The sequence below is a fragment of the Paecilomyces variotii genome (assembly GCF_004022145.1).
Source record: "Paecilomyces variotii strain CBS 101075 chromosome Unknown C8Q69scaffold_2, whole genome shotgun sequence".
Lineage (NCBI taxonomy): Eukaryota > Fungi > Ascomycota > Eurotiomycetes > Eurotiales > Thermoascaceae > Paecilomyces > Paecilomyces variotii.
This window is the reverse complement of record NW_021167141.1, coordinates 1-24,757: the sequence shown is the minus strand read 5'-3', so window position 1 is coordinate 24,757 and position 24,757 is coordinate 1. Positions and strand designations below refer to the sequence as shown.

The 24,757-nt window shown below is 48.8% G+C and overlaps 10 protein-coding genes across 10 annotated transcripts; 5 read left to right on the top strand and 5 right to left on the bottom strand.

The window, feature by feature from the left end:
• Positions 1 to 47: 47 nt before the first annotated feature.
• On the top strand, positions 48 to 699 carry C8Q69DRAFT_503934 (Sedlin; the record flags this gene model as incomplete). Its single annotated transcript, XM_028632528.1, has 3 exons — positions 48 to 92; positions 164 to 460; positions 511 to 699. 3 exons carry the CDS (start codon positions 48 to 50, stop codon positions 697 to 699), a joined length of 531 nt encoding a protein of 176 aa, XP_028486905.1.
• A 621-nt stretch (positions 700 to 1,320) lies between these two features.
• C8Q69DRAFT_129588 (AFG1-like ATPase-domain-containing protein) lies at positions 1,321 to 3,611 on the top strand. Its single transcript, XM_028625289.1, has one exon. It carries the CDS (start codon positions 1,468 to 1,470, stop codon positions 3,565 to 3,567), a length of 2,100 nt encoding a protein of 699 aa, XP_028486904.1. The 5' UTR covers positions 1,321 to 1,467; the 3' UTR covers positions 3,568 to 3,611.
• Positions 3,612 to 5,155, bottom strand: C8Q69DRAFT_129641 (malonyl CoA-acyl carrier protein transacylase). The gene is made up of 2 exons (XM_028625290.1): positions 4,789 to 5,155; positions 3,612 to 4,699 (listed from the first exon to the last, which is right to left on the bottom strand). Exons 1-2 carry the CDS (start codon positions 4,898 to 4,900, stop codon positions 3,657 to 3,659), a joined length of 1,155 nt encoding a protein of 384 aa, XP_028486903.1. The 5' UTR covers positions 4,901 to 5,155; the 3' UTR covers positions 3,612 to 3,656.
• Positions 5,125 to 9,821, bottom strand: C8Q69DRAFT_454862 (Non-repetitive/WGA-negative nucleoporin C-terminal-domain-containing protein). Its single transcript, XM_028629736.1, has 4 exons — positions 9,342 to 9,821; positions 9,198 to 9,267; positions 5,832 to 9,146; positions 5,125 to 5,780 (listed from the first exon to the last, which is right to left on the bottom strand). Exons 1-4 carry the CDS (start codon positions 9,633 to 9,635, stop codon positions 5,455 to 5,457), a joined length of 4,005 nt encoding a protein of 1,334 aa, XP_028486902.1. The 5' UTR covers positions 9,636 to 9,821; the 3' UTR covers positions 5,125 to 5,454.
• A 119-nt stretch (positions 9,822 to 9,940) lies between these two features.
• On the top strand, positions 9,941 to 11,275 carry C8Q69DRAFT_129293 (Fcf2 pre-rRNA processing-domain-containing protein). Its single transcript, XM_028625288.1, has 3 exons — positions 9,941 to 10,299; positions 10,364 to 10,526; positions 10,753 to 11,275. Exons 1-3 carry the CDS (start codon positions 10,151 to 10,153, stop codon positions 11,119 to 11,121), a joined length of 681 nt encoding a protein of 226 aa, XP_028486901.1. The 5' UTR covers positions 9,941 to 10,150; the 3' UTR covers positions 11,122 to 11,275.
• Positions 10,958 to 12,958, bottom strand: C8Q69DRAFT_129121 (purine nucleoside phosphorylase I, inosine and guanosine-specific). The gene is made up of 8 exons (XM_028625286.1): positions 12,783 to 12,958; positions 12,366 to 12,726; positions 12,231 to 12,309; positions 12,086 to 12,165; positions 11,962 to 12,026; positions 11,708 to 11,910; positions 11,379 to 11,658; positions 10,958 to 11,313 (listed from the first exon to the last, which is right to left on the bottom strand). The coding sequence occupies exons 2-8, from the start codon at positions 12,571 to 12,573 to the stop codon at positions 11,275 to 11,277; spliced, it is 954 nt and encodes a 317-aa protein (XP_028486900.1). The 5' UTR covers positions 12,574 to 12,726; positions 12,783 to 12,958; the 3' UTR covers positions 10,958 to 11,274.
• A 153-nt stretch (positions 12,959 to 13,111) lies between these two features.
• On the top strand, positions 13,112 to 15,910 carry C8Q69DRAFT_503928 (30S ribosomal protein S10; the record flags this gene model as incomplete). Its single annotated transcript, XM_028632527.1, has 10 exons — positions 13,112 to 13,165; positions 13,222 to 13,325; positions 13,381 to 13,425; positions 13,486 to 13,910; positions 13,976 to 14,140; positions 14,446 to 14,870; positions 14,932 to 15,012; positions 15,095 to 15,210; positions 15,273 to 15,391; positions 15,459 to 15,910. 10 exons carry the CDS (start codon positions 13,112 to 13,114, stop codon positions 15,908 to 15,910), a joined length of 1,986 nt encoding a protein of 661 aa, XP_028486899.1.
• Positions 15,911 to 17,449: 1,539 nt separating this feature from the next.
• Positions 17,450 to 19,267, top strand: C8Q69DRAFT_129130 (putative aspartic-type endopeptidase). Its single transcript, XM_028625287.1, has 3 exons — positions 17,450 to 17,722; positions 17,818 to 18,136; positions 18,208 to 19,267. The coding sequence occupies exons 1-3, from the start codon at positions 17,531 to 17,533 to the stop codon at positions 19,170 to 19,172; spliced, it is 1,476 nt and encodes a 491-aa protein (XP_028486898.1). The 5' UTR covers positions 17,450 to 17,530; the 3' UTR covers positions 19,173 to 19,267.
• Positions 19,268 to 19,361: 94 nt separating this feature from the next.
• On the bottom strand, positions 19,362 to 21,083 carry C8Q69DRAFT_503926 (hypothetical protein; the record flags this gene model as incomplete). Its single annotated transcript, XM_028632526.1, has 5 exons — positions 19,362 to 19,829; positions 19,919 to 20,013; positions 20,092 to 20,392; positions 20,484 to 20,927; positions 21,000 to 21,083. The coding sequence occupies 5 exons, from the start codon at positions 21,081 to 21,083 to the stop codon at positions 19,362 to 19,364; spliced, it is 1,392 nt and encodes a 463-aa protein (XP_028486897.1).
• Positions 21,084 to 21,638: 555 nt separating this feature from the next.
• Positions 21,639 to 23,763, bottom strand: C8Q69DRAFT_454834 (oxalate decarboxylase family bicupin). Its single transcript, XM_028629735.1, has 4 exons — positions 23,439 to 23,763; positions 22,752 to 23,373; positions 22,166 to 22,698; positions 21,639 to 22,097 (listed from the first exon to the last, which is right to left on the bottom strand). Exons 2-4 carry the CDS (start codon positions 23,340 to 23,342, stop codon positions 21,731 to 21,733), a joined length of 1,491 nt encoding a protein of 496 aa, XP_028486896.1. The 5' UTR covers positions 23,343 to 23,373; positions 23,439 to 23,763; the 3' UTR covers positions 21,639 to 21,730.
• Between the last annotated feature and the right edge of the window lie 994 nt (positions 23,764 to 24,757).

Below are 24,757 nucleotides of genomic sequence, written 5' to 3'. Positions count from 1 at the left end.
TCCACATATGCTCTAGACACAGCTGATATCGCCAGCGAATCTCTCGAATGGCGGTCCCTTCAATTGCTTGCATCGGGGTCATCGGAAAGAATGTACGCAGATATTGTAACTCGTACCAGGTCGCTCGACGCTTCATCTTGCCATCTCGCTAACAGGGCCGAAGGATGACCCCGTGCATATCTCGCTCTTCCCACCTTACCAGGACGCGCGCGTGGAGTTCTCGTTCCTGCTCAATTCTTGCCTAGATATAATTCAGATTAGGCGGAAACATACCTCAGTGGATCAAGATCTTGGTCTTCTGCATGCTATCGATGAAAGACTCGCAGCTTATGGATGGTTGACCACCACCGGTCTAAAGTTCCTGATCGTAGTCGACACAGTAGGCAGAGTGCCGTCATCGGACCAAGAGAAGCGCAAGGGCAGCGCCACGACTGGTCTTCGAGACTCAGATCTGAAGCCGGTGAGTACAACCGGCTTATTTGTGAGGGGATGGCTAATAATCTCCATCAGGCATTCCGAGCTCTCCAGACAGCATTCATCCAGCTGATGCAGAACCCGTTCTATGCTCCCAGTGACGATCCCCCCATCGTCAAAGCTACACTTCCGCAGAGTGGTTCCGGACACACCGTAACACGGAAATTCACTGATGAAGTCAAGCGCATTGGTGATACCTGGGCCCCCGGCATGTCTACGGTCTGAACATATGGCACTATTGCAACAATGAAGGCCAGTATCACTCATCCAACACGCCGCATCAACACAGATTTTAGATTGGTCCTCGTGGAGTTCGCAGACTCGATTCGCCGGATATTGCTAAACGCGTATTCTTCTCTGCGGATATTTGGCATTTTATTCTGGGTTATGGTGTAACCAATCCACCTGTGATTTACTGACACATGTGGTGGATACATGTGTGCCCCTTTCACCCGAATACGGGGCATAAGTGCACGGTGAAGTGCTTTAGAATATGACCGCCAGGGTCCATCAACCGTCCCTGTACACTGTCTGATTTCCACTTAATGAGCTTGGACGAGATGGAGATTTTATTTTCCTGGGGCTTCGGGATCCTGACATGATATAGTATCCTTGCCTGGGACACTTAACGAAGCATGCGAGAAGGACAAGCGCAATCATGTAATGGCTTATTTTGATAGTATGATTTTCAGGCGTCATTTGTCATACAAATAACATACAATGCATTATTCCAGCAAAAGTTTCCAATTGCATTGCTCTATCTTTACTTCCGCTTATCTGTCACGTGGACAGGCGAGTACATCAAGTGTAGACAGGATGCGCAAGCTTGCGTCTCTCAACCCCGCCAACACCGTTAATACTGCCTTATCGAGTACATACTACTACTGTACATATCGTCCGCATCAGTATTGATCGCATTGCCTGTGAATATCCATCATTTTGAAATCGGCATCAGGGCCAACAACGTTTACGGCTTTCTTCGGAGGTCCAGCAATGACCGCCTCGGGTCCAGTCTCAACAAGCTTGACAATCACAAATCCGCTGGTACAATATAGGACACTCGTTGCCACCAAACAGCTGAAACCCGATCCTGCTCAGCTTCGCGTCGCCGTCCACTTGCAAAAGCTCTACTTTGAGCTCAAAGACTACAAACCAGATCTTGGGTACCGAGACCGTCTGGATAGCATTTCTCGGATCATAGGGAAGTCACAACGCCCGGGTGCGGAAGTCAAGTCGATACGGTCATGGAGATCCTTCTGGTCAGGCCGGCAGCGCGAAGGCCCATCGTTGGACCTTACTCTGACAAAGAGTGACCTCGAGTCTGTGTACAATGTCAGGTCTCCCAAGGGTCTATTATTGCATGGAGAAGTCGGCACGGGGAAGACGATGCTCGTTGATTTGCTCGCCAATTCACTACCTACTGAGCGGAAAAGAAGGTGGCATTTCAACAATTTTATGCTGGAAATTATCAGGGAACTGGAAAAGCAGCGACTGCAGTCACCGCCTCCGACTCCATTTCGTGATCCTTATGAGGAGAACTCGGTCTTCACCCTGGCTCGGCATCTAGCATCGACTACGCCTATTATTTTTCTGGATGAATTCCAACTTCCGGATAGGGCCTCGTCGAGGATTTTGTACTCGCTCCTTCTGGGATTTTTCCAGATGGGTGGTGTCATCATAGCAACCAGCAATAGAATGCCCGAGGATCTAGCTAGAGCGTCTGGAAGGGGGTTCCGGTCTTTTCAACGTATGAAAGACGGGGCTACACAAATGGGTGCTTCGATACCAGACTCTGGTTCAACCATCGACACAAACGAGGCTGCGAAATCAAATGACACGCCTCTTTTCTTGGAAATCCTCAGATTGAGATGCCATACTTTGGAAATGGAAGGTTGTAAAGACTGGAGGAGAGAAGATGATAATGGTCCTATCCATCTACAGTTGTCACATGATGATCCCACTGTGAACACAGACTCTACTATCAAGCGGGACACAGCTGTGCGAGAATATAGATCAAAGACAGATTTATACTGGACCGATACGCCTACCTACTACTTCATCCCATCCGGCCAACAGAAATCAAGTGCCGGTGAAGAACACAAGTTGTGGGAACATGTAATCGGTATTGTTCTCTCTGAAGCGGGTGGAACTTCGGAACAATGGCAGAGAAGCCAAATGACAGTATACGGGAGAGAACTTCATATTCCAAAACAGCAGGCTGGGATAATGATGTGGGACTTCGCGGAGCTTTGCGGCTCAAATCTTGGCCCAGCAGACTATATATCTCTCGCGGCATCTTACCACACGTTAATTCTCGATAATGTGCCATCATTGTCATCTGACCATCGAAACGAAGCAAGAAGGTTTATCACCTTGCTGGATGCTCTCTATGAAGCGCGCTGTCGATTGCTTATCCGGGCGAGTGCACATATTGACGATCTGTTCTTCCCAGAGAACAATCGTGACCAAGCAAATGAATCCAAAGAAGACCGGGATGACGACAACATTTGGCAAGAGAGTCTGTCGGAAATATACCAAGACATGAACTTCCCTTTCCGTCCCAACATTGCATCCTATGATGAGAAAGAAGGCCCCTCGGTAGAATATAAGGCTTCACCGATCAGGTCAACAGGCGGTAAAGCGAGTCTATCTTCATCAGAATCGACGAGTCCGGGTCATGAGACACAGTCAGAAACACATGTGCGCACTGTGGAAAACCGAGACGGTCTTGATTTCACGCGGCCCAGGCTCTACATCGGGGAGGATGAGAAATTCGCCTTTAGACGAGCACAAAGCAGAATCTGGGAGATGACTAGCTCTCGTTGGTGGAGTAAGTCAACTTCCGAGTGGTGGATGCCTCTGAAGGATCAACATAGACATTGGGAGTCACCAATCTCCAAGTCAGATAGATATCTGGTCGATGCTTCACAAAGTGGAACGGACCTCCGTGGTGAGAGCCAAGACCGTCCTAGCGCTCCAAGCTTCAGCTGGGTACACGCTTGGGGTATGATAAAATGGGGTAAAAAGGCTGGAAGATGGGGACAGGGCACTGAAGGTATAGACCATGCAGGGCAACGTCCTAACAAAGACTGAAAAGGGATGTCCTTCGTGACTCGGTGACTCCATAGGACGGCGGCCATCGTATCATGTGATTTCCGTGTGCTGTGAGAGCTACGGTGTAGTCATGAATCTGTAAGCTCGGTCTGTTCAAGAGCCAGCATAATGTCCTCGACCTCTCTCGGATCGGATATTCCCCAGACGCCTCCGCCCTTGGCCATGACTCTCCCAACCTCCTTTCCGACCAAATTACGGCCGACTTTACCCGGTCCTATGCCGATCCACCGCCTCACGCCACAATCTTGGTCTAGATATTTAATACTATCCCACCACCTAACAGTTTCGATGCACTGTCGCGATAGTAAATCCTTGAGTTCTTCTCGTGACCGGAATGGAAGAGCAGTGACATTAGATATGCATGGCACTGCCGCTGGGAATGCAACAGTGGCATGCTCGAGTGCATTCTTCATATAATGTGCCGCGGGTGCCATAATAGGACTGTGAAAGGGACTGTCACTTTTAAGTCTCACAGCACGGGGATCGTGGCCTCCAAATTGGCGAAGTTGGACGAGGAGCGTCTTGATCCGGTCAATACTTCCGCTAAGCACAATTTGGTTTTTAGAGTTAATATTCGCAATCATAACTTGCTGGATAGACGGTAGTTCGTAGCTCGAGTCATCCTTTGAACCAGAGGAGCTAGAGCCCAAGAACTCCTGGATTGTCGATATCAATCCATCAAGATGCTCTGGCTCACACACCAAAGCAACCATTCCATAGTCTTCACCAGTCTGCCTCGAAGCATCATGGGTGCATTGAGCCATCACCTCCGCGCGACCTCGGACCATTTTGAGGGCTGGTTGCAATTCGATGTAACCACCGGCAACTAAAGCGGCATATTCACCAAGGCTGTGCCCAAGAGTCACGTCAACACGGTTTCTTGTGTCAAAACCGAACTCTTTTTCCAGTATACGCAGTATCAATATCGACGTGGCCATTATCGCAGGCTGTGAGTTCTCCGTCTCATTTAGTTTCGAATTTGGGCCGTCGGATATTATACGGGATAGAGAAAACCCCAGTATGCCGTCAATTTCATCCATGAAGGGTCGTGCAGTTCGCGGGAACTGCTCGACCCAGGGAGTAGCCATGCCGACGCGCTGGACTCCATGGCCTGCCGAGTGTTAGCATTAAGCACCTTTTGAGCATCGAAAGGGGCCCAACCAGGAAAGAACAGGGCTGTGCGCAAATCCTTTCTCGCACATTGAGAGTAGTACGATACAGTTGGCAGTCGACTGATTCTCCACGTTGAAGCCCACGACCGGTTAACTGCTTGTGTGAATTGTATCCGGTGTCTTAGCCGGACCGCCGACATCCTTAAATCGACTTGTACAGATACCCAGGATCAGTAGGGCGGCAGAAGGAGGCGTATATCAGAATAGTCAGTGTGTTAGACATGATGAACATGAGTAATGTTTAGCCATGTTTGCCAAAGACAGGTAGAGCGATTTACAAGCATACAGGCACCTTACACAGGTACAGTCGGGCAGTTCAACATCCCGAGAAGTCATGTGGACGGTCACATGACTTTAGTGGTCTCCGTAGTCTAGATTCTAACAATATAATAATCAACTATATAAAAATTAATAATCCTGTCTTATTAATCATACTACTATATTAACATTACCCAACTCTAATAGTTGCATCCATGTAAAACTGTGGACAATTACCAATGGTCTACTGCTAACTGACTACTGCTATTCAGCGATTTAATAATCCCGGCATGCAACGAGCCACTAAGCACTGCTCGACACGAGAAAAGATCCGATCCTTTGCAAACCCTCCCCCTTCCCAGTGCGTATGAAGTACAAAAAGCAGAAGAGAAAAAGACAGACAAAACCCTCTCAGCACCAAGACTCAAGCCTGACATCAAAGCCAATTCAGTTTCGCCCTCTTCTCTGAAGTGGAAGGCGTTATGGAAGGATCATGATTGCTTCCTGTGTCTTCTTCAATAGTACTCTTGGATACTTCAGATTTCGCTGATGCCAGAAGCTCACTAAACCAGAGCTCGAGCTTCCCTTTCTCGACGTACTGACGCAGGAGTTCTGCTTCCACACTCAGATCCCGCAGTATGCGAGTTCCTTGGTCTGGGTGAAATCTCGTCTTAACGATGGCGGGATCCGGCGTCCATTTCAGAATTTCTGAAGGCGAATGCAAGCCGCATATGGGTTCATTGTTTGGACGACCCAGGCGTTCTGCTGAGTGTTAGAAGTGAAGTTAACAGTGTCGATATAGATGAAGCTCACCTTCAGCAAGACATTCTGTCAATGTTCGAAATAGAGCAGTGTTGGAGACTTCTGCTTCAACTTCCTTATCCAGTTTCTGCCCTGTATTTCCCAATGCCTCCCAATTGTCTCGAATCATACATCGACGCCAGATTAGTTTTTGCAGAAAGTCATAGAGCTCAGGGTCTGTTTTAGCATATCCGCTCAGCTGGAGTGCGTGAAGAGCAAAGTAAAACTCCCGTCCCGAAAGTTCATCATGCTCGCCCTCAAGGAATTGCACGTCATCCATCAAAGTTAGCAAATCGATCAGCTGGTCGACATTTAATACTTCTCGAGCCACTACCTTCGCAAGAGTGACCTCAAGAACTTCATGAAAAGCTGGTCGGTCCTTCTCAAGGTAGCCTCCAAAGTGTTCCACAGCCAACTCGATTTCAGCTTTTTGGTCAATGGCGCCGTGAAGCGCGGGCGAGATGTGATCGTACACTAACTCTTGAATCGTATTTATTTCAGCACGAGCATCAAAGCGTCTGATTTCTTCCCGGGCAACAGAGTGGTCAAAGTTAGCGCTCTTTTCCCATGCAGCCAGGCGGCAAAGCTTAGCTATGGATAATTCTGCGCGTTGGCTCCAAACGTCAGACTCATCCTCCAAGGCTAACTTTTCTAACGACGATGACGCAGTGTCATAGTCTGTCTCCCCAGTAACATCGTTGATCCAGGATAGGCGACGGTACGCGGGGACTTTGCGGAGAAAACGCGTAACATAAGGTCGATACTCGGACATTGCTAGCAGCATCCCTGGTTGTCCAACAGATATCTGCCGAGAGAAGAACGCATCTGCCCAATGTCCACCAAATCTCTCGAAATATTCCGTAATCTTGCGTTTACACTGTTCCAAACCTTCGTTGCGTGTTTCATCACTCGATTCGCCTTTTCGTAGGTTGTCTGCTTTGGCCTGATCTTGGAGTTCAACTATGAGCTCCACGAGGGCACTCATGTCCTGAAACTCTTCAGCCAGAGACATAGCTTCCTTCAACTGGCCGATTCCAGCCAATTTGAAAAGCTGCCATTTTCGTTGTCTGATATGGTTGTTCTCGATGTTCTTACTTTCGTCAACCAATTTCGGGTCGCTCTGTGCAGAGAGCCATCGAACTCGTTCACGATGCATCTTACCAAATACGCGAAGTTGGCGGAAGCTATTATGTGCGACTTTTTCCACAGTCATGGGGTCCGTCGGCTCCCCCCTTGAGACCTGTCGTTGCAACCAAGATCTACAGCTATCGAGCTCCAGATCCAGAAGATGGCTTGTTTCGATATACCCCATTCCATGTGAGGTCCAGAATTCAGGCAGATCCTCATACCCGGAGAGCAATATGCCATCCTCCAATGATTCTTCTCCAAGGCCGTATGCACCAAAATGTTCTTCTCTGAAACGGAAAGCGGTCTCCAAGGCAGCGAGAGAAAGCTCGCTTGCCTCGAGAACCTGATCGGCAAATTGTTGGCCTTGCTTTGAAGCACCGCCTTTATGATCCCTGATCGCGTTGAAGAGCCATGGAATGATGTGTTCCATCCGGAAGGTATCATATATGAACCAATGTCGTACACTATCATTTCTGTCACTCGCTACTTCGGACCTGGTCTTGAACTTCTCATTCATCAACTCGACCACACGATTCAAATAGGTCGGTTTCCCATTCTTGCTTTTCCTGAACCGCTCTTCCACTTTCCAAAGAGCTCTTTGGGAAGCTAGTTTCTCAGCCGCCCACAGCAGATGCCAACGGGTTAGCCTTGATAATGGCACACCGTGCCGTATGAGATGGAAGACCAAGTCATCGAGCGCTTTCGCTCGAACACTCAAGTGCTGTTCGATGGACACTGCTGCTGCAGATATAAACCTCGAGGTCGATCGCAACAATTCGTCGCAGATATCCAATGCGGCTTCTTCAAGCTCCTCTGCTGGAAAGTTCAACCAGTTCTCGCTCAGGAAGTCCAAAGGGTTCTCCGACATTGCACCGTAGAAAATGGCTTGTTCAAGCTTATCTTTCGCAGTCATCTGTACCTTTTCTAGAACATTGTCTGATCCAGTATGAGGTGATGCTGCAATGCGAATGATACCGAAACCGCGGAGCATCACCAAGCAGGCAGGATACACTCGATTGTCGCTTTGCTCTTCAACACTGGTCCCAAGGACTTCCTCCTGTTTATCGGCTCTGAGTTGAATGCAGTCTTGGAAATAACCGGACATATGGCGGGACTCCATCAGTAACTGAGACGATGGTGATTCTCGAACTGGAATGAGTGAAAGCACAATCACAGAACGTTCCAAAACAATAAAAGCCGTATCTCCCAACTTCGGAATATGTAGCTTCGCCTTCGATTTCCCAAAGTGGGGTGGTATATTGCGCGGCTCGACATGGTGCGCCGAGACCACTCGTCCATCGTTACCAGATATATCGATTTTGAGAACGGCCAATGTCGGGACTTCATGTTGCTGTGCATGGACGACAAGGGCGAAGACGGATACGGAGGGATCCGTGTCCGGGTTAGGTACATGATCCAACCCATCTTGTTTAGGCGCGCAGACAAAATCCAGGATTTTAAGACCGTTCTCAAACCCAGCATCTAGAGTGTTCGTAGTAGCCTCGCATATGGTACGCCTGAGGTCTACTTCCGCCTTCATTGTGCTCCCATTGTTCCAATGGGTGTCCCATATCTCAAAAATACCAGTGGAAGTCGCAATAACGATATCCCGTTGGCCTCGTTGCGATGATTTAGCGGGTCTTGCGGCGGCGATGTCCCTTTTCCACAGCCCACCAGTGAGAACACTTTTGATCCCTCCGAGAAATCCACTGCCGCCGAGCTTGGAAGTGCTGCGGAGAAAATTCACAGTCAAGGCTGCCTTTCCCTGAGGATCTCTCAGGGTAACGTGTGCCACCCTCCCGGATGAGAACGTGACAATAACCCCAGAAGGTTCTGCATTTATGATCTCTTTGGCATATTCTCCCGGAAGCATTCCAGAGATCGAGGTCTGAATCCCATTTTGTTTCTGCCTCACTAAACCCAGGACTACTGCATTCGAAACTGTCTCCCAGTAGATTATTTTCCCAGTTCCAGGTATGACTACCAGAAGACCTGGGGGAGCGACGGTCGCATTCGGTATGAGGACTCCACATGGGGTAGCACCGGCCGGACTCCCACTAGACTCTGGGATTGTGAGAGTAAAGATATCACTAGGCGAAGGTGAAGATGACGGTACTGCATATGGCCAAATGATAGCGTGTGACGGTGTTAAGACCAGTGCATAGCCCTGTTCAACAGTGAAGAAGCTCCCTGGAGGAACTGTAACAGGTAAGTATCTAGCGAGGACTGCATATAGAGAACGCATCTTACCTGAGTCGGCTACGCGTAATTGGTCGGGAAGCGAAGGTAGCTGGGAAACGGTGTAGTGGTCTGTTTTAGACTGCAGTGTAAGATGGGTTAGATCCCAAACCATTTCACCCGTTTCAACAGACTGCGTTGGAAGGATTTCCTCACAAGTATCACTATCCCATCCGCATCACTCCTCTTCTCTGGTCTTTTTGGACCTCTGAGCGCAAGATCTTTCTGGACAACAAACCCTGCTTTATAGGCGTTTGGATCAGCATCGACAGAAGACTCTTGCTCCGACGCCGTAAAGGGGTGAGGCTCAAAAGTATCTTCTCCGAGAGCCGATCGCTGCCTTTTGGCTTTCGGGAGCTTTACAGAGTCATCCGAGTTTGTCCTTTGCCGTCTCCGAGGATTTCTTAATGACGAGACCGCTGAGCGTACAGTCGCATCAGGCGCAAACATCGCTGCAAAGTGAGATGACCACGAGCATCGAAGGTAGCTGATAGCAAGTGAAGAAGTGATGTAGATGCAGATGCAATATTCCAGGAGACACAAAAAAGAACGACGCTCACAGCTGGAGTTGGCAACCCTTGGTGTGTAGAGAGTACTATACGCAGGTTGAACAATTGCAGTGTTGTTTTCAAAGGCGGTGTACATAGAATACTGAGCTATTCTGCCGTAATAATTCTAACTAACCATTTTGGGATAACCTCATGACTAATCGATCATTCCCTGTTGAGATCACATTGGCCCACAGACTAAGAAAATTCTACTCTTAATTTATTTTCCTCCATCACGCAAAATATTCTGTGCAGCTATCATTTCACTGCTGGGTAAATGTCACTGTCTCAACTGTTCAAATAGTGCCAACCACTCTTGGTGGCCGTCCAGAGTACATACATACTGCCTTGTCTACTGATTCGATTTGAGAGAGCTTGCGAACGCTGGCGAGCTCTACCTTCCATTTGCCCTCCAGCATGGAGAAGCAGGACCAAACAAATGTCTTAACGGATGAGGACATTGAGCAGTTGCTCTCACAAGCAGAGACTAGACTGCGAAATGCGCAGGCTACGGTTAATGGAGTCACCCCTGTAGGCAATGGTGCCTCGCAACCCACCTGGTCAAGGTAAAATCCTGCCGCTCCATCTTCCATGGGAAGCTCACGAGCTTACACAGACCCCAAACTCTAGTATTCTCAAATTGGACTCTTGTCAAACTTCGTCACCCTATGTACAGCAGCGAGATGAAATCGCTACCGTTGACACGTCGCGAATCATTGACCGCGCCCAGAAACAGCAGGCGGAGACTGTGTATCCAGTAGAGAGGATCACGGCGAACAGCCAGATCAAGAAGGTTAGTACATCCTCTTCCTGCCACGTTGTTACCTGGATTGCCATGAGGAAAATTATCCCATCTAGCCCTCGATGCAGTCACATCAGCCCGTATTGGGTTGACCTGCTTCCATGAGAGTTCATTATTTATTCATAGTTACTCTGAGCATTAACGATCATTATCTTTTCGATACTTTCTTTATGACGTCGCCTATATAGCACTGAATGTCTGCTGACGTATACATCAGGATAAACAGACTGCAGGAAGCGACTGGTTCGATCTTCCGAAGACAAATTTAACACCGGAGCTGAAAAGAGATCTACAAATGATTCGCATGCGTTCGGTACTGGACCCTAAAAGGCATTACAAAAAGGGGGTCGATGAGGGCGGCATTCCAAAGTTCTCTCAAGTGGGAACAGTTGTTGAAGGTCCTACTGAGTTCCTTAGTTCCCGAATACCAAAGAAAGAGCGCAAGAGAACTTTCGTTGGCGAGGCTATGGCTGCGGAACGACAGTCTGGGCGTTTCACAGCTAAGTACAGAGACATTCAAGCCGCCAAGACCAGTGGTAAGAAGTCTTACTATAAGAACTTACTAGCAAAGAGACGAAAGAGGTAGATGTGCAGGTTTTTTAAAGACGTTCTAGCAGGTCTTGTACTAGATCATGCCGCGACTCTTAAGAAACCGAAAAATTGCCTGGTGAACTAATAACAATTGATCTCCTAGCTGGGCTCAATTATCTCACCTCAAAAACCATCCTTCTCTTCGACTTCACTCGAAGGTGTCAGAGATGACCTGTGCAACCAGTTTCTAGCATTGTGACGTTAGTGACAATGTTACAAGCCCGCGGGGGCAGTCCCTCCGTTGGAGCTCACCTGCATGTCGACGGCCGCTAGACGACCAGCTTCTAGAACTTCCTCATGGTTCGCCTTTCCCTCACCCAAGATTGTGTCCAGCTGGTTTGCACTCGAATGTTGAAGGAGGTGGTCATCGCCACGTGGGACTGGAGTAAGCACTGCGTTGTTCGTGACCAGGCTCAGTGCCAACACTCGCAGTCCGCAGTGCCTGGCTACTACAATCTCCGGCACTGTTGACATTCCGACAATGTCGGCGCCGAGCTGTCTGAGCATTCGGCATTCTGCTCTTGTTTCATAACTGTCTATGCATTAACCTATAAGTCCATATCTTCAGGTATGAAACACACCTTGGGCCTCCGACGAATGCATATATTCCCTCGTGCAGTCTTCGCTTGCTCTCAGGAGAAACTTGCTTCTCCCAGGCTCGGTGCGTGGAGCGACGGAGTTCGAGATCGTAGGCGTCTGACATCGGTGGGAAGCGAACTCCAAATTCGTCCGCATTGGGACCCCGCAGTGGATGTGATCCTGCCAAGCCGGCCAAAAAAAGATGCTACACGTTGTTAAATACTCTGGACTAAAGTGACAATGTCAAACAACTTACATCATTTATGACCACAATGTCTCCCACCGCGTATTCTGAATTCAGGCCTCCTGCAGCATTGGTCACTTTGGTGCTAAATCAGTGCCCAGAACTTTCTGTAAACAGTTGTAGAGGTGGCACCTACAGACTAGTGTCTTTACACCAAGGAGTTTAAAAACACGGATCGGAAATGTAACTTTCTCCATAGAATGGCCTTCATAATAACTACGGGACTGAGTCTTAGCCAAGTCACAGAAAGACAGCGGTTTTCGCTTGATATGAGGACTCACTGCACACGGCCAACCATCAAGACTGCCGGAATATTATGACCGAGATATCCGAAAACCAACTTACCCGCATGTCCAGACACTGACGAGGTAAGAGACAGGGTGACTGCATGATATTGTGACTTCGTGGAGCCTTACCGGTAGGAAGAGGAAAGTGTGGTATCGATGAATATTCATATTCGACCTTTGAAGCTTCCTGGATAGTATTTGCAAGCCCGCCTAACCCTGAGCCGCAAATAACTGCAACCTTGGGGCTTCGCAGACCATCTGGAAGGCCTCTTTCAAGAAAAGCGGCAGCTTCTTTCGCCTGTTCAAAGCAGGTTGAGCCACGTCCAAACTCAGCCATGGTTGGTCAACGGACGTAAGTAGCAGAAAATGATGTCCAAAGCCCCGAAAATGATTTGGTGAATAGTAATGTACAGATGCGAATTGTACACAGTGTGATTTTTCGCAGATCTGGGCCAGTGAACAGTGACAGATGCAGAAGTTTGTATGAGATCTGAGTTGGGCTCGATCAGCTTATGAACCGACCACGAAATGGGATAGTCCACTTGCTCCAATTCCTTGCTGGTGTTCTCCGTCGGATAATAATAATGTCTGCCGATATGAAGCAAGGCAGCCTCAACCCACAACTATCAATTCGCAGGTCATAGTGGGGAGTCTAATACTGCTTGACTACTGGGATGATTCTGCTGGTTGGTGCTAGCACTCTGTAAGTTTTTATTGGTTGTCGGCACTAGGGGACCAAGGCGGTCAATAATCCTTTCGTGTCGGGGAAACTTCAAGTTACCGCGAACACCTCTGAAAAAAATAGGCTATGGCTGTCTGAACAGCTTCCACCATTGTCCTCAGAGCATATATCGTCAGGGTACAGATTCCACGCTATGCTGTCAACATCGAGCCTTCGTTCCCTTTTGGGTGCAGGGAAGAGGCTGAAGGTAGATCCGCCCAGCAGACCTGCTCCCGGTGTCCGCAAAGCTCACATTACATTAAGGTCTCTGGGATAAGCCGGGCGTTTGAAACGTCGGCCAAGATCGAATCTGTTCCTGCGAAATCACAATCACCTGAAGGCGAAAAATCGACAGCGCCGTCGCACACGTACGGACCTTTGGATTCTACTGCTAAGCGACACAATGAACTGACTAGATAGCAGTACACCCGAGGCTAGCCAGCAACCAACAGTGGATGTAAAGGAATGGTTTGTATATGTGATGCTGCTTGCGTATTTGAATAGTTGAAGGCTTACACCTTTTTCCAGGCCCGCACGCTTAGACGACATCGGTGAGAAGTTCAGATTACCTCGAAGCGTGCAAGCCGTCTATCTGCGACCCCTCCGAAGAAAGGCAGAATACGGCCTTCCCGTCTGTGACTTGCAACTCCGATCTTATAGTGTGCGAAACGTCGAATTCTTTGCCGATTTCGCTGTCCGTGCAGCTTACTATCTGAAACTCCCTGTTTCTGGACCTGTTCCACTACCTCGTATTGTCGAACGCTGGACAGTCCCCCGCAGCAATTTCGTACACAAGAAGAGCCAGGAGAACTTCGAGCGTATCACTCTCCGGCGGCTGATACAGATCAAGGATGGTCATCCTAAGGCCGTGCAGGCATGGCTTGCGTTCCTTCGGAAACACGCGTTCTACGGGGTTGGTATGAAGGCGAACGTGTGGGAATACGATACTCTTGGTATGGTTTACTCTCGTCTTTGCTATTGCAGGATCGCCGACTAACCTCTCCTTTTTCTCTCGCAGATGTTGCGAAATCTATGGACGAATCACTTCCAGAACTCGAGAAGTCCCTCGAGCCTTACTTTGAGAACTTCGGTCAACGAAAAGATGCCGCTGCCAGCGCCTCTGTATCCGAGATCCTGGGCAGCGAACGCTTCTCTCAGAACAGGGGCCCATTGACCGATACACGTAAGGGTTAGCTCTAGGCATACTTTCCATTCTTCTCTTCTAGCCTTGTCTTGTATAATCTGGGATTTGTCATTTACACTGTTATCGAAGCAGAATGATTTTCTGCAGGAATTAAACGCATATTATGTATTCTTATATATTCTATCTTTGCATGGAGGGAGTAAAATTAAATACCAAGCCGAATAGGGCGGTTTCTTGTCAGGACATCATAAATAGAGTACATTTTATATGGAGCCGGTTAGATCACGTGCCCGGCAATCAATGTCAAATGTCTACTACTGCATGCTGAATCCCGAGCTGTACAGTTAACGACATTTACTGCAGAGCACAGGGTCAGATGGCCACTCTGTTCGCTCGACAGGGAAAACGCTTCCCTATATGCCAAATCAGAAATACGGGAAGTTCGCACCACATCCGCTGTCTACAGACCTCGACTTTGAACTCCAGTCCACCTCCGAGCCAACCTCCGCACGAAAAGACCATTTTCTCCGGCATTCAACCCACTGGTGTGCCGCACCTGGGAAATTATCTGGGGGCGCTCCGTGAATGGGTGCGATTGCAGAATGACAGCGCTGCGGGCACCAAGTTGATATTTTCCATCGTCGATCTCCATGCATTGACCGTTCCCCAAGATGCATCACGCCTTCGGGAGTGGAAGAGAGAAGCGTTCACGATGCTCCTTGCGATTGGGCTCGATCCCAACCGCTGCACGATATTTTATCAATCCGCTGTATGTTAGCTCCAGGTTGTCCAAGACTACCATGTTACTATACTGACGGGTTGCAATCCAGGTATCCGCCCACGCTGAACTGATGTGGATTTTAAGCACGGTAGCATCGATGGGGTATCTTTCCCGTATGACTCAGTGGAAGGTGAGGCGCTCAATGGCCTTGGTGGTGTTCACCTCTGATGAAGCACATTAGAGGCCGTTATCCTGAAATTAACTCGACGTAGAGCAAGCTCAAATTGCCGGAGGATACGAGCCTGGAACATTCGGCTGCTAAATCGAAGCTGAGACTCGGTCTTTTCTCTTATCCCGTCCTTCAAGCGGCGGATATTCTGGTACATAGGTATGTCACTGATGGTTTTCTGGTCGATTACCACTCATGAGCTGACTTGTGCATTATTACAGAGCGACGCATGTGCCAGTCGGGGAAGATCAGAAACAACACATCGAGTTCACGCGGTATACCGCCAATAGTTTTAACCATCTCTATGGCCCTATATTTCCATCACCGGAGCCTCTCATCTGTGAGTCATTGTTTCCACGACTTCCCGCGGTTAACTTCGGATATTAATTTTCGTCTTCAATGAGCAGCGCCCGCTAGGAGAGTGATGTCGCTCAAGGAACCCCATCAGAAGATGTCCAAGTCGCATACGGATGATCGCTCAAGGATCTTGCTTACCGATTCACCCGAGCAAATCCGCAAAAAGATCAAGCTAGCCCTTACAGACTCCGAGCCGTCGGTCACTTACGACCCAGTACACCGACCAGGAGTCTCTAACCTTCTTGAGATCTTGTGTCACTTGCAGTCTGACAACAAGTCGTGTGAGGAGGTCGCCTTGGAACATAGATCGACCAGCATTCGCGCACTTAAGGAACTTGTGGCAGATACACTGGTGAACCATCTCAGTGGAATCAGGGAGCGATTCTTTGCCCTGCAGGATCAGAGGGATTACGTCGACAGCGTCGCTGAGGCCGGTGCGAGAGCCGCGCGGGCCAACGCTGACTCGACAATGAAAACTATTAGGGCCGCCATGGGCCTCTGATAGCTGTATCATACTACTACGCCTGTTTCCAGTGCAGGCCGGGCCCTGCTCCTCGCGCGGGCCGTGTATCAGTACGTCCAACATTATATTGAACAATGTTTATATTCCCCTCTTGGCTTTTCCTTCTCTGCTTTTGTGTGTGTGACTGTGCATAGCCTTTGGGCATATTGATAGCATTAACCGCCTAGGTATGTCCGATGTATGAGCCCGTGTAGGATCTAGTTACCATAGCAGATCGTAGACGATGGTCCTCAGGAGGGCTGCGCAATAATCAGATGATGGCGGTGCCAGTCGCGCGCTACCCCTGCTGCGCCTTGCAGGGCACAAAGGACGGCGCGTGGGATAGCTAACCACGTACTGAGCTATCCACGTACTGCCAGTGTGGTAGAGTGGCTTCCTGGGCAAATGGTATGCACACCAATGAGCCTCGCAGGGCTGAGCTTCTCTGCATGGGGAGCGCCAGTGTGCATGCGACTCGAGTAAGAAGCTGCAGCAGAGTTGATATAAGGTATATATATAACACGGCGCTTGCTGGTGCACAGCGTACCTACCATAATAACCAGTAGTTAACCAGTAACCATACGTAATCAAAGTCAAACGGGCCAACGAGCAGCTCTGATTGGTTCCGCATTAGGCTGAGCGACTCGTCAACGATCCACGTCATCGTGCCGGAACTCCGGATTTGCTGCTCATCAGCATTATTTTTTTATCTATCTATCTATCTATCAGCAAGTTAATATTAATTATGAGTGATCTCGAGGGTATCTACAGAAAGCGACCCTGCAGCGGCAATAATTACTTTTTCTTCGATTGGTGAAGTTACAAGAAAATGAAAAGACCAAAAAAGGAAATCTCCCAGACAGGGTCTTACCAGTAGAGGTTGACTAGTACTAAGTACCTGGTCTGCGACAGTACTAAGTATACCATAAGCCTTCCCAGGCCGGCGCCTTTTTTAGTTCAATTTAGTATCATGTAGTAATGTACGTACATACGTAGGGCCATGATGACGCTAGCAGCAGGGCTCCGACTTCTCCGGTTTGCCTCCCGAGCGAAAAGACAGGCAGATCAGCCGTTCGCGGCCCTCAGCCTCTTGGGGGCCACACACGACTCTCAATTAACGTCCTCATAGGCAGTGTTCCCCCGGTGGACCATGGTTATGGAGTATCTGGTTCCCGGAATCATGAAGGATTATTATTATTTACACCCTGCTTCTCACCTTGGTTACCAGACGAGTGGGGGATGGAGCGCTCAGAACCGACTGGGCAAGTCAAGTACCTAGTGACTAGTAGTAGGATTGCTGAATGGCCCCAGCAAAGGAAGTAATAGTCAACGGGTCCGGCAAGATCCAGCCGACGTCAACCATCGTGGGAATAAAAAGGACGATGGACACCCCAGATCGGCCCTGTTCCCCTACCGCTTCGATAACCGGTGTCATTCCTCTAATCATAAGCCACTGACTCCTCTCTGGGCATTTCTCTTTTCCTCCTGTGCTCCACGCGGTCTGGTCTATCGTCAGTGTCCGCTTCCTTCCCTCAGGGGTTGGCCCGGTTCACCTGCGAAACTCGCCCTCTTCGATCGGTCCGCAGAAACAGTTCCAAGTGTGAACGACTACCCGCCGTCATGAAGGTCGTCACCTTCCTCTGTCTGGCGGCTTCTCTGGCAGCATCTGTGGATGCTCTGGAGTTACGCCAGAGGGATGTGCCCGCTGTCGTTGGACTGGACTTCCAGCGCAAGCACGTATCTGACCCTGTTACGCGGGACCGAGTAAGGAGGAAGCGCGACAAGACGGTCACCGAGACCCTGGACAATGAGGTACGCTCCCATCCCGATCAGCGGCCGTGACTTCGAAAGATTAAACTCACACCCCGCTCTGGACATGTTCGCCGTACTGACTCTGGCTCCGCTAGGAAACTCTCTACTTTGCCAACATTTCGCTGGGCACGCCCGCACAGCATGTGCGCCTCACAATCGATACTGGAAGCAGTGATCTATGGGTCAACACAGCGCAGTCGAGCCTATGTTCTGAGAGAGCCAAGCCCTGTGCCATATCAGGGACCTATGACGCAAATTCGTCGTCGACATACAAGATCGTCTCCTCTGACTTCAACATCTCTTACGTGGATGGTTCAGCGTCAACCGGTGATTATGTGACGGACACTGTTCAGATTGGCGGGGCCACTCTCAAGAACTTCCAGTTTGGAGTCGGCTATGTTTCAAGTTCTGCTGGTATGGCTATTACGTCCTAGTGGAAGATTCGGTCATCGCGAGGCTAACGATGTATTGGTTTTCTTTTGCAGAGGGTGTCTTGGGTATCGGCTATACGACCAATGAAGTACAGGTCAACCGAAATGGAAAAAGCCCTTACCCCAATCTACCCAAAGCCATGGTCAATGCCGGTTTGATCAATTCGAATGCTTACAGTTTGTGGCTGAACGATCTCGATGCGAACACAGGTTCGATTCTGTTTGGTGGCGTCAACACGGAGAAATTCCACGGCACGCTAGAGACATTGCCTATCCAGACTGAAGGCGGACAATATGTCGAGTTCGTCATTGCTCTCACTGGGGTATCGCTGAGTGCCAGCTCGGGTAATAAGACTTACAACTCGGGAACTCTTCCGGCAGCTGTGTTGCTTGACTCTGGGAGCAGTTTGACGTACCTTCCGGACTCCATCGTTGCCAGTATCTATGACGATCTACAGGCGACGTACGATTCTTCAAGCGAGACGGCATACGTCCCTTGCGACTTGGCGAACCAAGATGTGCACCTCACATTCACATTTACCAAACCGGCGATCAATGTCGGCATGAGTGAACTCGTCATTGACCCTGGCGAGAATGCCGATGGTTCCCGGCCTACCTTTTCCGACGGTACGCCAGCGTGCATTTTCGGTATCGCCCCTGCCGGTGACAGTACTGCAGTGCTGGGGGACACTTTCTTGCGCAGTGCTTATGTCGTCTATGATCTCGCAAACAATGAGATCTCACTGGCGAATACGAACTTCAACTCCACTAAAGACAATATCTTGGAAATAGGCACTGGATCTACTGCTGTTCCCGACGCTACTGGTGTGCCAAACGCAGTTACAAGCGTCAATGTTGGAGGTGGGGGTGCCCGAATTGGAGGACCATCAGGTACTGGCGTCATAACCTCTGGCGGCGTTCCAACCCAGACGAGCAAAGGTGCGGCTCCGGTGCAGACGGCATTTTCAGGACATATGGCTGTTGGAATCGCAGGAGCTGGATTACTCCTTGCACTATAGTAAATTTACTGGAGTCTATTTTACTACAATGTACTGTACATTAATATCTGGCCCAAGTAAACTTGGAGCTTTACTCTCTAATGCCTCAGCTGTGGCCTTTACATAGAAGGATTACATACCAAATATTATCCTACATAGACATGTTATTTTTTGAAAGTTTCGACGGTCAGAATTGATACCATTTCTGCCTTAGATACACCAAAATACAAATGGCCCGCTGTCACTCGTTTCCAGCATGTTGATCCACTTGCCAAACATAATGTTGCCTCCAGGGAGCACAACGCCCTCATAGCCAAAGGCCCAATGGAAATCCGACCACGAAATAGGTGGCCATTCTTCGTCTGGAAAGCGGACCTCCTCCTGTTGGTCTTCTGCGTTCTCTTCGTTGTCCTCAGAAGGAATAAGCTTCAAAAGCTCCCGGTTCGGATTGTAGATTGTGAAGCATATGCGCGTCCAGCCTCTGAGTCCTCCTTGCGAAGATAGAATTTGCTCGATAAGTCCTCGGACAGGGTAACTTGTGCGATCATTCAAGCTGTGGAGGCTTTGAAGGCCGCGAAAATAGCGACGGCGGCTATCCGGTCCAAGTAAAGGTATGATATTATCAAAAAGCGCTGGCCATTCCTCATCAGAGTCGCGAATCAAGTGTAAATGTAGATGCTAGTTAATTGAAGAACGTCCAATTAGTCAGTCTGTCAGTCTGTCTGTTGCAGTCGCATTCAATTTCATTGACAATTATTCAAACGTACCAGAGGAAGAATATCCGTCCAGTGACTATCTAGGTCGGCGCATGTCTGACGATCTTGTAGACTGCTCAGATCAGGAGGACGCGGATGTATGCAAGCTACAGTATACAAAAACGGTGAGAAGATCATTCATCAGAAAAAGTAGCCGGATCGATTGATTGGGTTCACATCCTTACAGTAATATCCTAGCCAGGAACTCCCAAGGTTGATATTGTGATGTATGCATTCGGTCCAGGGCTGGGGTCTCTTCTCTTCACAGAGGCTGGCGAATGATTTGTGGAATGTCCCTTCGTCGAGGTTAATAAGATGTCGCTGCCAAAAGTTCCGTATGTGCAATAGTTTTCTGAGGTCCAACTCCTCAATGGAAATGAAGACGTTCTCAGGGGCGCTTCCGTAGGAATAGACACTGGCGATGTCATAGTCGGTTCGCAGGCAGCGATACGAAAGGTTTAGATCCAGACTAAGGTAAGTTAAGCACTGTATATATAACTATCATTAATTCCACAAGTCTCGTGTCAAGAAAATGCAAATTATCCTAGGAGGCTAGGTAGGTAGGGTTAAGACTTACCAGCTGCACGGCGCAGAAAGAATCTGAGCAGACATCTGGACTGCGCATGGCGAATCCACTAATCGGTCTTTCCAGAAAGGCGCTTTTCGAAATAACCTCACGAATCCTAGTAAGGTTCCTCGACACAACACTACCGTCACTTGTGTATGGTGATGAGAAAGATTCCTCAAGAAGAAGCTGAATGACCTCCAACCACAACTTTTGTTGGCCACTTTCCCCGTCTTTGAAGGAAACTGCTTGTGACAGTACGATAGAGCGCGTTTGGTATTCGAATTTTATTTGCGCCGATGATTTTCCTCGCGGTAGGTCGTACTTCTCTTTGAATCGCCTGCGCCAGATAGAGGACGTGGTTGATAGTAAGATCGCGTTCAATGAAGTGCATGTCAGTGAGAGATTGATGAGGTCCTTGTCATCTTCGAGCAAGAATGCGATGTCTTCGATTATCTGCAAATGAATGAGTCAGTATGACTGTCCAGGTCATGACTCTGGGAGATACTGGGAGACACTGGGCAATACCTCGATTGGTAATGTCAATAGAGCACTTTTTGACAGGAACTGCATCTGGGGATAGGAGATGATGTTCTGAGGATATGGATACATCGTTAAATCATTGATGGCATGGTACTTGGTTATCTGTCCGTCATCGGTTGTGGTAGCAGTGAAATAGCAGCAACAGTAGGATGAGAAAGAGGTAGGAAAGGAGAAGTGGTAGCGCTACGTCTTTTGGCTCGAACGAAGTGAGAGCTCCTCGTCAGCTTCGACTGATATCTGCCTAGCTAGACTTCGAGATGGGAGGCTCGTCGTGGTGGTCTGGCTCCCTGTGTAAATTTCTTTTGCGGAAGCATTACTTGCATTTCACATGGAGCTTATCTTATATTGCCAGTTATCTTAAGGTTTGATATATCTAGATGATTGTATTACTCCTAAATAGAATATTTGAACTTTTACTTTTATTAGTTCTTTGTATACCTGTAGAGATAAATATGGGTTCAACGCAAGCAATTCGAGATTCAGGTTACACTGTGCTTCAGAGCCATTTCATATTCGATATTATTTACTTATTTATATATTTTTAAGTTCTACTCTTTGTTAAACTTTTTGTCTTTTCGTGATTTCTTACTTTTAGGGATCAGAGTATCCGTTCAACTTGAAGCTCCGGATATATCATATGTATGTATATTTCAAATGCTATAAACAGTACATCCGACTTAGTATGTACATCAAGAGCATTATGTCGGCTGTTTTTCTCATGCGGTGCCATTTCCGCTAGCAAGAGCAGTCAGGTTTGTGTTCCCTTGCACTATATACTGCTTGTTTGGAGACAGATTGTCAAGTACGCTATCCGGCAGATGCAAATGGTCTTGGACAATCTGTCTCGGAGTGAGTTTCAGCCATTGGCCGACTGAGATATCAGTGAATCGAGGTGCCTGTAAGACCTCCAGAAAGACAACATCCTCGTCGCCCGTGTTTTCAATATAATGGGACGCAGTAGCAGGAACATAACTGACATCGCCAGCAGAGAAATCAAAAGTCGCACCTGAAGTGGGCGCGACGTATACACTGACACGGGCGCTCCCGGAAAGGAAGAAACCCCATTCATCACTGGTACCATGCCTAGATAGAGAGAGAGTTTTCATTAGCCATGCCGATCATAGTTCCTTTCCTGTCGAGAGTTTACCTACCAGTGGACTTCTCTCATGGCGCCTGGGTGAATAGTCACCAACGCTACGCTGAACATCTCGGCAATGGGAAAGGTTTGCGGGTCAAGAATCTTGATGCTTCCTCCAGGAACCTCGTATGGTGCCTGCTTAGAGAAATGGTATGTGTAGCTCTGAGAACCCGAGGCTACTCCACCAGGCCCAGTGACATTCTGCGAGCTCAGGGGCCCGGCTGGAGAGCCGTTGAAAATATAGAGCTGATCCTTGGGCAGTTCATCGAAGGCTGAAAGCGGTGCATTAAGGTCCTTTGACCATACCTCCTTCGGATTGCGAAGGAACATCTCTGATATGAGACCGGTGCCTCCATCATTAAAGTCGCCTTCGTCGAACACGAGCATAAATTCAGCACCCTCATCCAGAGCCTGAAGAGAATGAGGGACACCGGCGGGGAAATACCACACATCCCCAGCCGTGACATCGTCAACAAATGTCTCGCCATCCTCGTTCATGGTCTGTACGCGGACGCTGCCATTCATGACCAAGCTCCATTCATTTGCCTGTGGCAGGGTTAGCTGTAGTTTCCAGGAGCACACTCTCTTTCACCGGTTACCTTGTGCCAATGTAGCTCTCGATACGCCCAGGGTGACAACTTCATGTCTACTCCGGCCATAGCCGTTGCAACTGGCAGTACGTCTGTATTCTCCTGTCGCGACCACCCAGCACGGCCCGGCAGAATACGATTATGCGACAACCCCATCGGCCACTTGCCCTGGGGTACTTCGCCGCTGTCCGATTCTGGGGGAGCCAGTGTGTCGGGATTAAGACGGTCGTATCCGTATGTACGTGGTCCCGGATCGGTACCACCCAGATCACCTCGAATTGGCTGCGGGTTCAATGTGTCTTTGAACGTGAACGGAATGCCAATCTCTGCGTCCGCACCTTGGCCAGGCGCAAGCTGGTATGAGGACTTGGGAACGTCACCACTGCTTGCTCGATTGACCTCGTTGGCGATTTGGCCAAGTAGGGTCTTACTGCCCCGAAGCGGCGCACCACCGTTGGACTCGTCATCTCCAGCTGCTCCAGCCCAGTCACCCACGGCAGAAGAGCTCTGAGATACAGGCACTGCGTAGGCTGCATGGAGAACACCAACCAGAGAGACAGCTCTCAGGTATGAGATGAACGAAGGATGCTGGAAATGCATAATGAGAAACAAGGACTCTCGATGTTGTGCCCTGGCATTGGATTGAATGAAAGTGTTCCTTTGATCTCCGACGAACTTGGGTCTTTATATACTTACCACCGTCATGGTGGTTTATGGTCCGGAGCGCTCGCAACCGTAGGACATGGAGGTACCATAGTCCTAACTCCCAAGTCAGTGACTCACTCGGGGGTAACTATGCACAAGAACAAGACGGGCAGTGCCGCAGTATACTCCGTTTTCGGCTTCGTCGATACCGGGCATCGACTAATGAAAGCTTGGTTGTACCTCTCTCCACCTCTGCCGGCGCCGTCGAAGCTTGGCCTAAAGCTTGGCCTATTCGTGCTCCAATCGATCCCACGATAGAGCTCCATCTTCTCCTCTTGCGATCCACAGATCAGTCAGATCACAATTTATCGTGAGGGGATGCAGCAGGGGTCCGTGAGGGGGAAAAGCAGAAACATCTCCGAACTTTGCTACATACTCCGTAATAATAGATAGTTCTCGAAGAGTACCATACTGCAGCACTCCGGCAAACATGCCGGCTGTCCCGAGAGTTACGTGGATCAGGGCGCTGATCAGTGATTAATATTGTTTCACCCAGGTTAACCTTTGAACAAGGCTAGCCTTACCAGATCCTCTTCTCCCCCACCATGAACTAAAAATAAGTCCCTTTTCTCCTATATAACTATTTTGACGGTCTTGAATCAGTTTATTCAACTCGCTGGATTCCTTTAGAAATTATAAGCATAACAAATCTAGATAAAGGTAAGGTATAAAATGGTCGCTAAATCAGAAATAGGCTTTTTTTTAGAGTCGTTAACTGATAAATTTAGTAATTTGAATAGGATACTGTTGCGAAGTCCAACTAGTATACGCCCTCACTAGCGCCATTTTCTGCTACAGTGAAACAAGAAACCTAACTAGTATGCAGTGCATCCTACCACCCCTTATAGGGTAGATGAAGGTGGAGACAGAAGACGAAGAAAAAAGACCCGAAAGTGCTCCAGATGAAAGCAACTAATCCCGGATCTCGCAGGACTGAGACACTACGCGTATAGCGGTCATGGAAAGAAAAGAAGTACATATACACTAAGTGTTGTTAGGTATGCAGTGTCCGTGTCTAGGCCGTATCGATACAAGGGGATACCCCGAAAATAATCGCAAATATCTCAGTCATCACGGCGACTGAGTTCGTACAAGGTCTCGGTGGCATTGTCTCCTTTGAAGCTGACCCTCCGCAGCAGCGTGGGCATCATGCGACGCTAATAAGCGGGACGGGCTGATGGTTGATGGGATCTCCGGAGCGGTAGCAATACTAGGCCCCTAGTAGCACGATTCGACCATAGGGCCAGAAGGTGCAGAAGCCGACGGCGGCGGCGAGTAGGAAGCCGTTGAACGCGAGGAACATCCAGCGT

Excerpts from the sequence above, each read along its gene's own strand:
- C8Q69DRAFT_454862 (XM_028629736.1), bottom strand. The coding sequence starts at position 9,635 with ATGTTTGCGCCTGATGCGACTGTACGCTCAGCGGTCTCGTCATTAAGA. Across the intron at positions 9,268-9,341 it reads CGGATGGGATAGTGATACTT|TCTAAAACAGACCACTACAC; the intron begins GTGAGGAAATCC and ends CTTACACTGCAG. Across the intron at positions 9,147-9,197 it reads ATTACGCGTAGCCGACTCAG|TTCCTCCAGGGAGCTTCTTC; the intron begins GTAAGATGCGTT and ends TACCTGTTACAG.
- C8Q69DRAFT_129121 (XM_028625286.1), bottom strand. The coding sequence starts at position 12,573 with ATGGCTGAGTTTGGACGTGGCTCAACCTGCTTTGAACAGGCGAAAGAA. Across the intron at positions 12,310-12,365 it reads ACACTTTCCTCTTCCTACCG|TGTCTGGACATGCGGGTAAG; the intron begins GTAAGGCTCCAC and ends TTACCTCGTCAG. Across the intron at positions 12,166-12,230 it reads TTGATGGTTGGCCGTGTGCA|TTATTATGAAGGCCATTCTA; the intron begins GTGAGTCCTCAT and ends TCAGTCCCGTAG.
- C8Q69DRAFT_129588 (XM_028625289.1), top strand. The coding sequence starts at position 1,468 with ATGACCGCCTCGGGTCCAGTCTCAACAAGCTTGACAATCACAAATCCG.
- C8Q69DRAFT_129293 (XM_028625288.1), top strand. The coding sequence starts at position 10,151 with ATGGAGAAGCAGGACCAAACAAATGTCTTAACGGATGAGGACATTGAG. Across the intron at positions 10,300-10,363 it reads TCGCAACCCACCTGGTCAAG|TATTCTCAAATTGGACTCTT; the intron begins GTAAAATCCTGC and ends CCCAAACTCTAG. Across the intron at positions 10,527-10,752 it reads CGAACAGCCAGATCAAGAAG|GATAAACAGACTGCAGGAAG; the intron begins GTTAGTACATCC and ends CGTATACATCAG.
- C8Q69DRAFT_454834 (XM_028629735.1), bottom strand. The coding sequence starts at position 23,342 with ATGCATTTCCAGCATCCTTCGTTCATCTCATACCTGAGAGCTGTCTCT. Across the intron at positions 22,699-22,751 it reads GAGAGCTACATTGGCACAAG|GCAAATGAATGGAGCTTGGT; the intron begins GTAACCGGTGAA and ends ACCCTGCCACAG. Across the intron at positions 22,098-22,165 it reads GCCATGAGAGAAGTCCACTG|GCATGGTACCAGTGATGAAT; the intron begins GTAGGTAAACTC and ends CTCTCTATCTAG.
- C8Q69DRAFT_129130 (XM_028625287.1), top strand. The coding sequence starts at position 17,531 with ATGAAGGTCGTCACCTTCCTCTGTCTGGCGGCTTCTCTGGCAGCATCT. Across the intron at positions 17,723-17,817 it reads CCGAGACCCTGGACAATGAG|GAAACTCTCTACTTTGCCAA; the intron begins GTACGCTCCCAT and ends TGGCTCCGCTAG. Across the intron at positions 18,137-18,207 it reads CTATGTTTCAAGTTCTGCTG|AGGGTGTCTTGGGTATCGGC; the intron begins GTATGGCTATTA and ends TTTCTTTTGCAG.
- C8Q69DRAFT_129641 (XM_028625290.1), bottom strand. The coding sequence starts at position 4,900 with ATGTCGGCGGTCCGGCTAAGACACCGGATACAATTCACACAAGCAGTT. Across the intron at positions 4,700-4,788 it reads TGTATCGTACTACTCTCAAT|GCCATGGAGTCCAGCGCGTC; the intron begins GTGCGAGAAAGG and ends AACACTCGGCAG.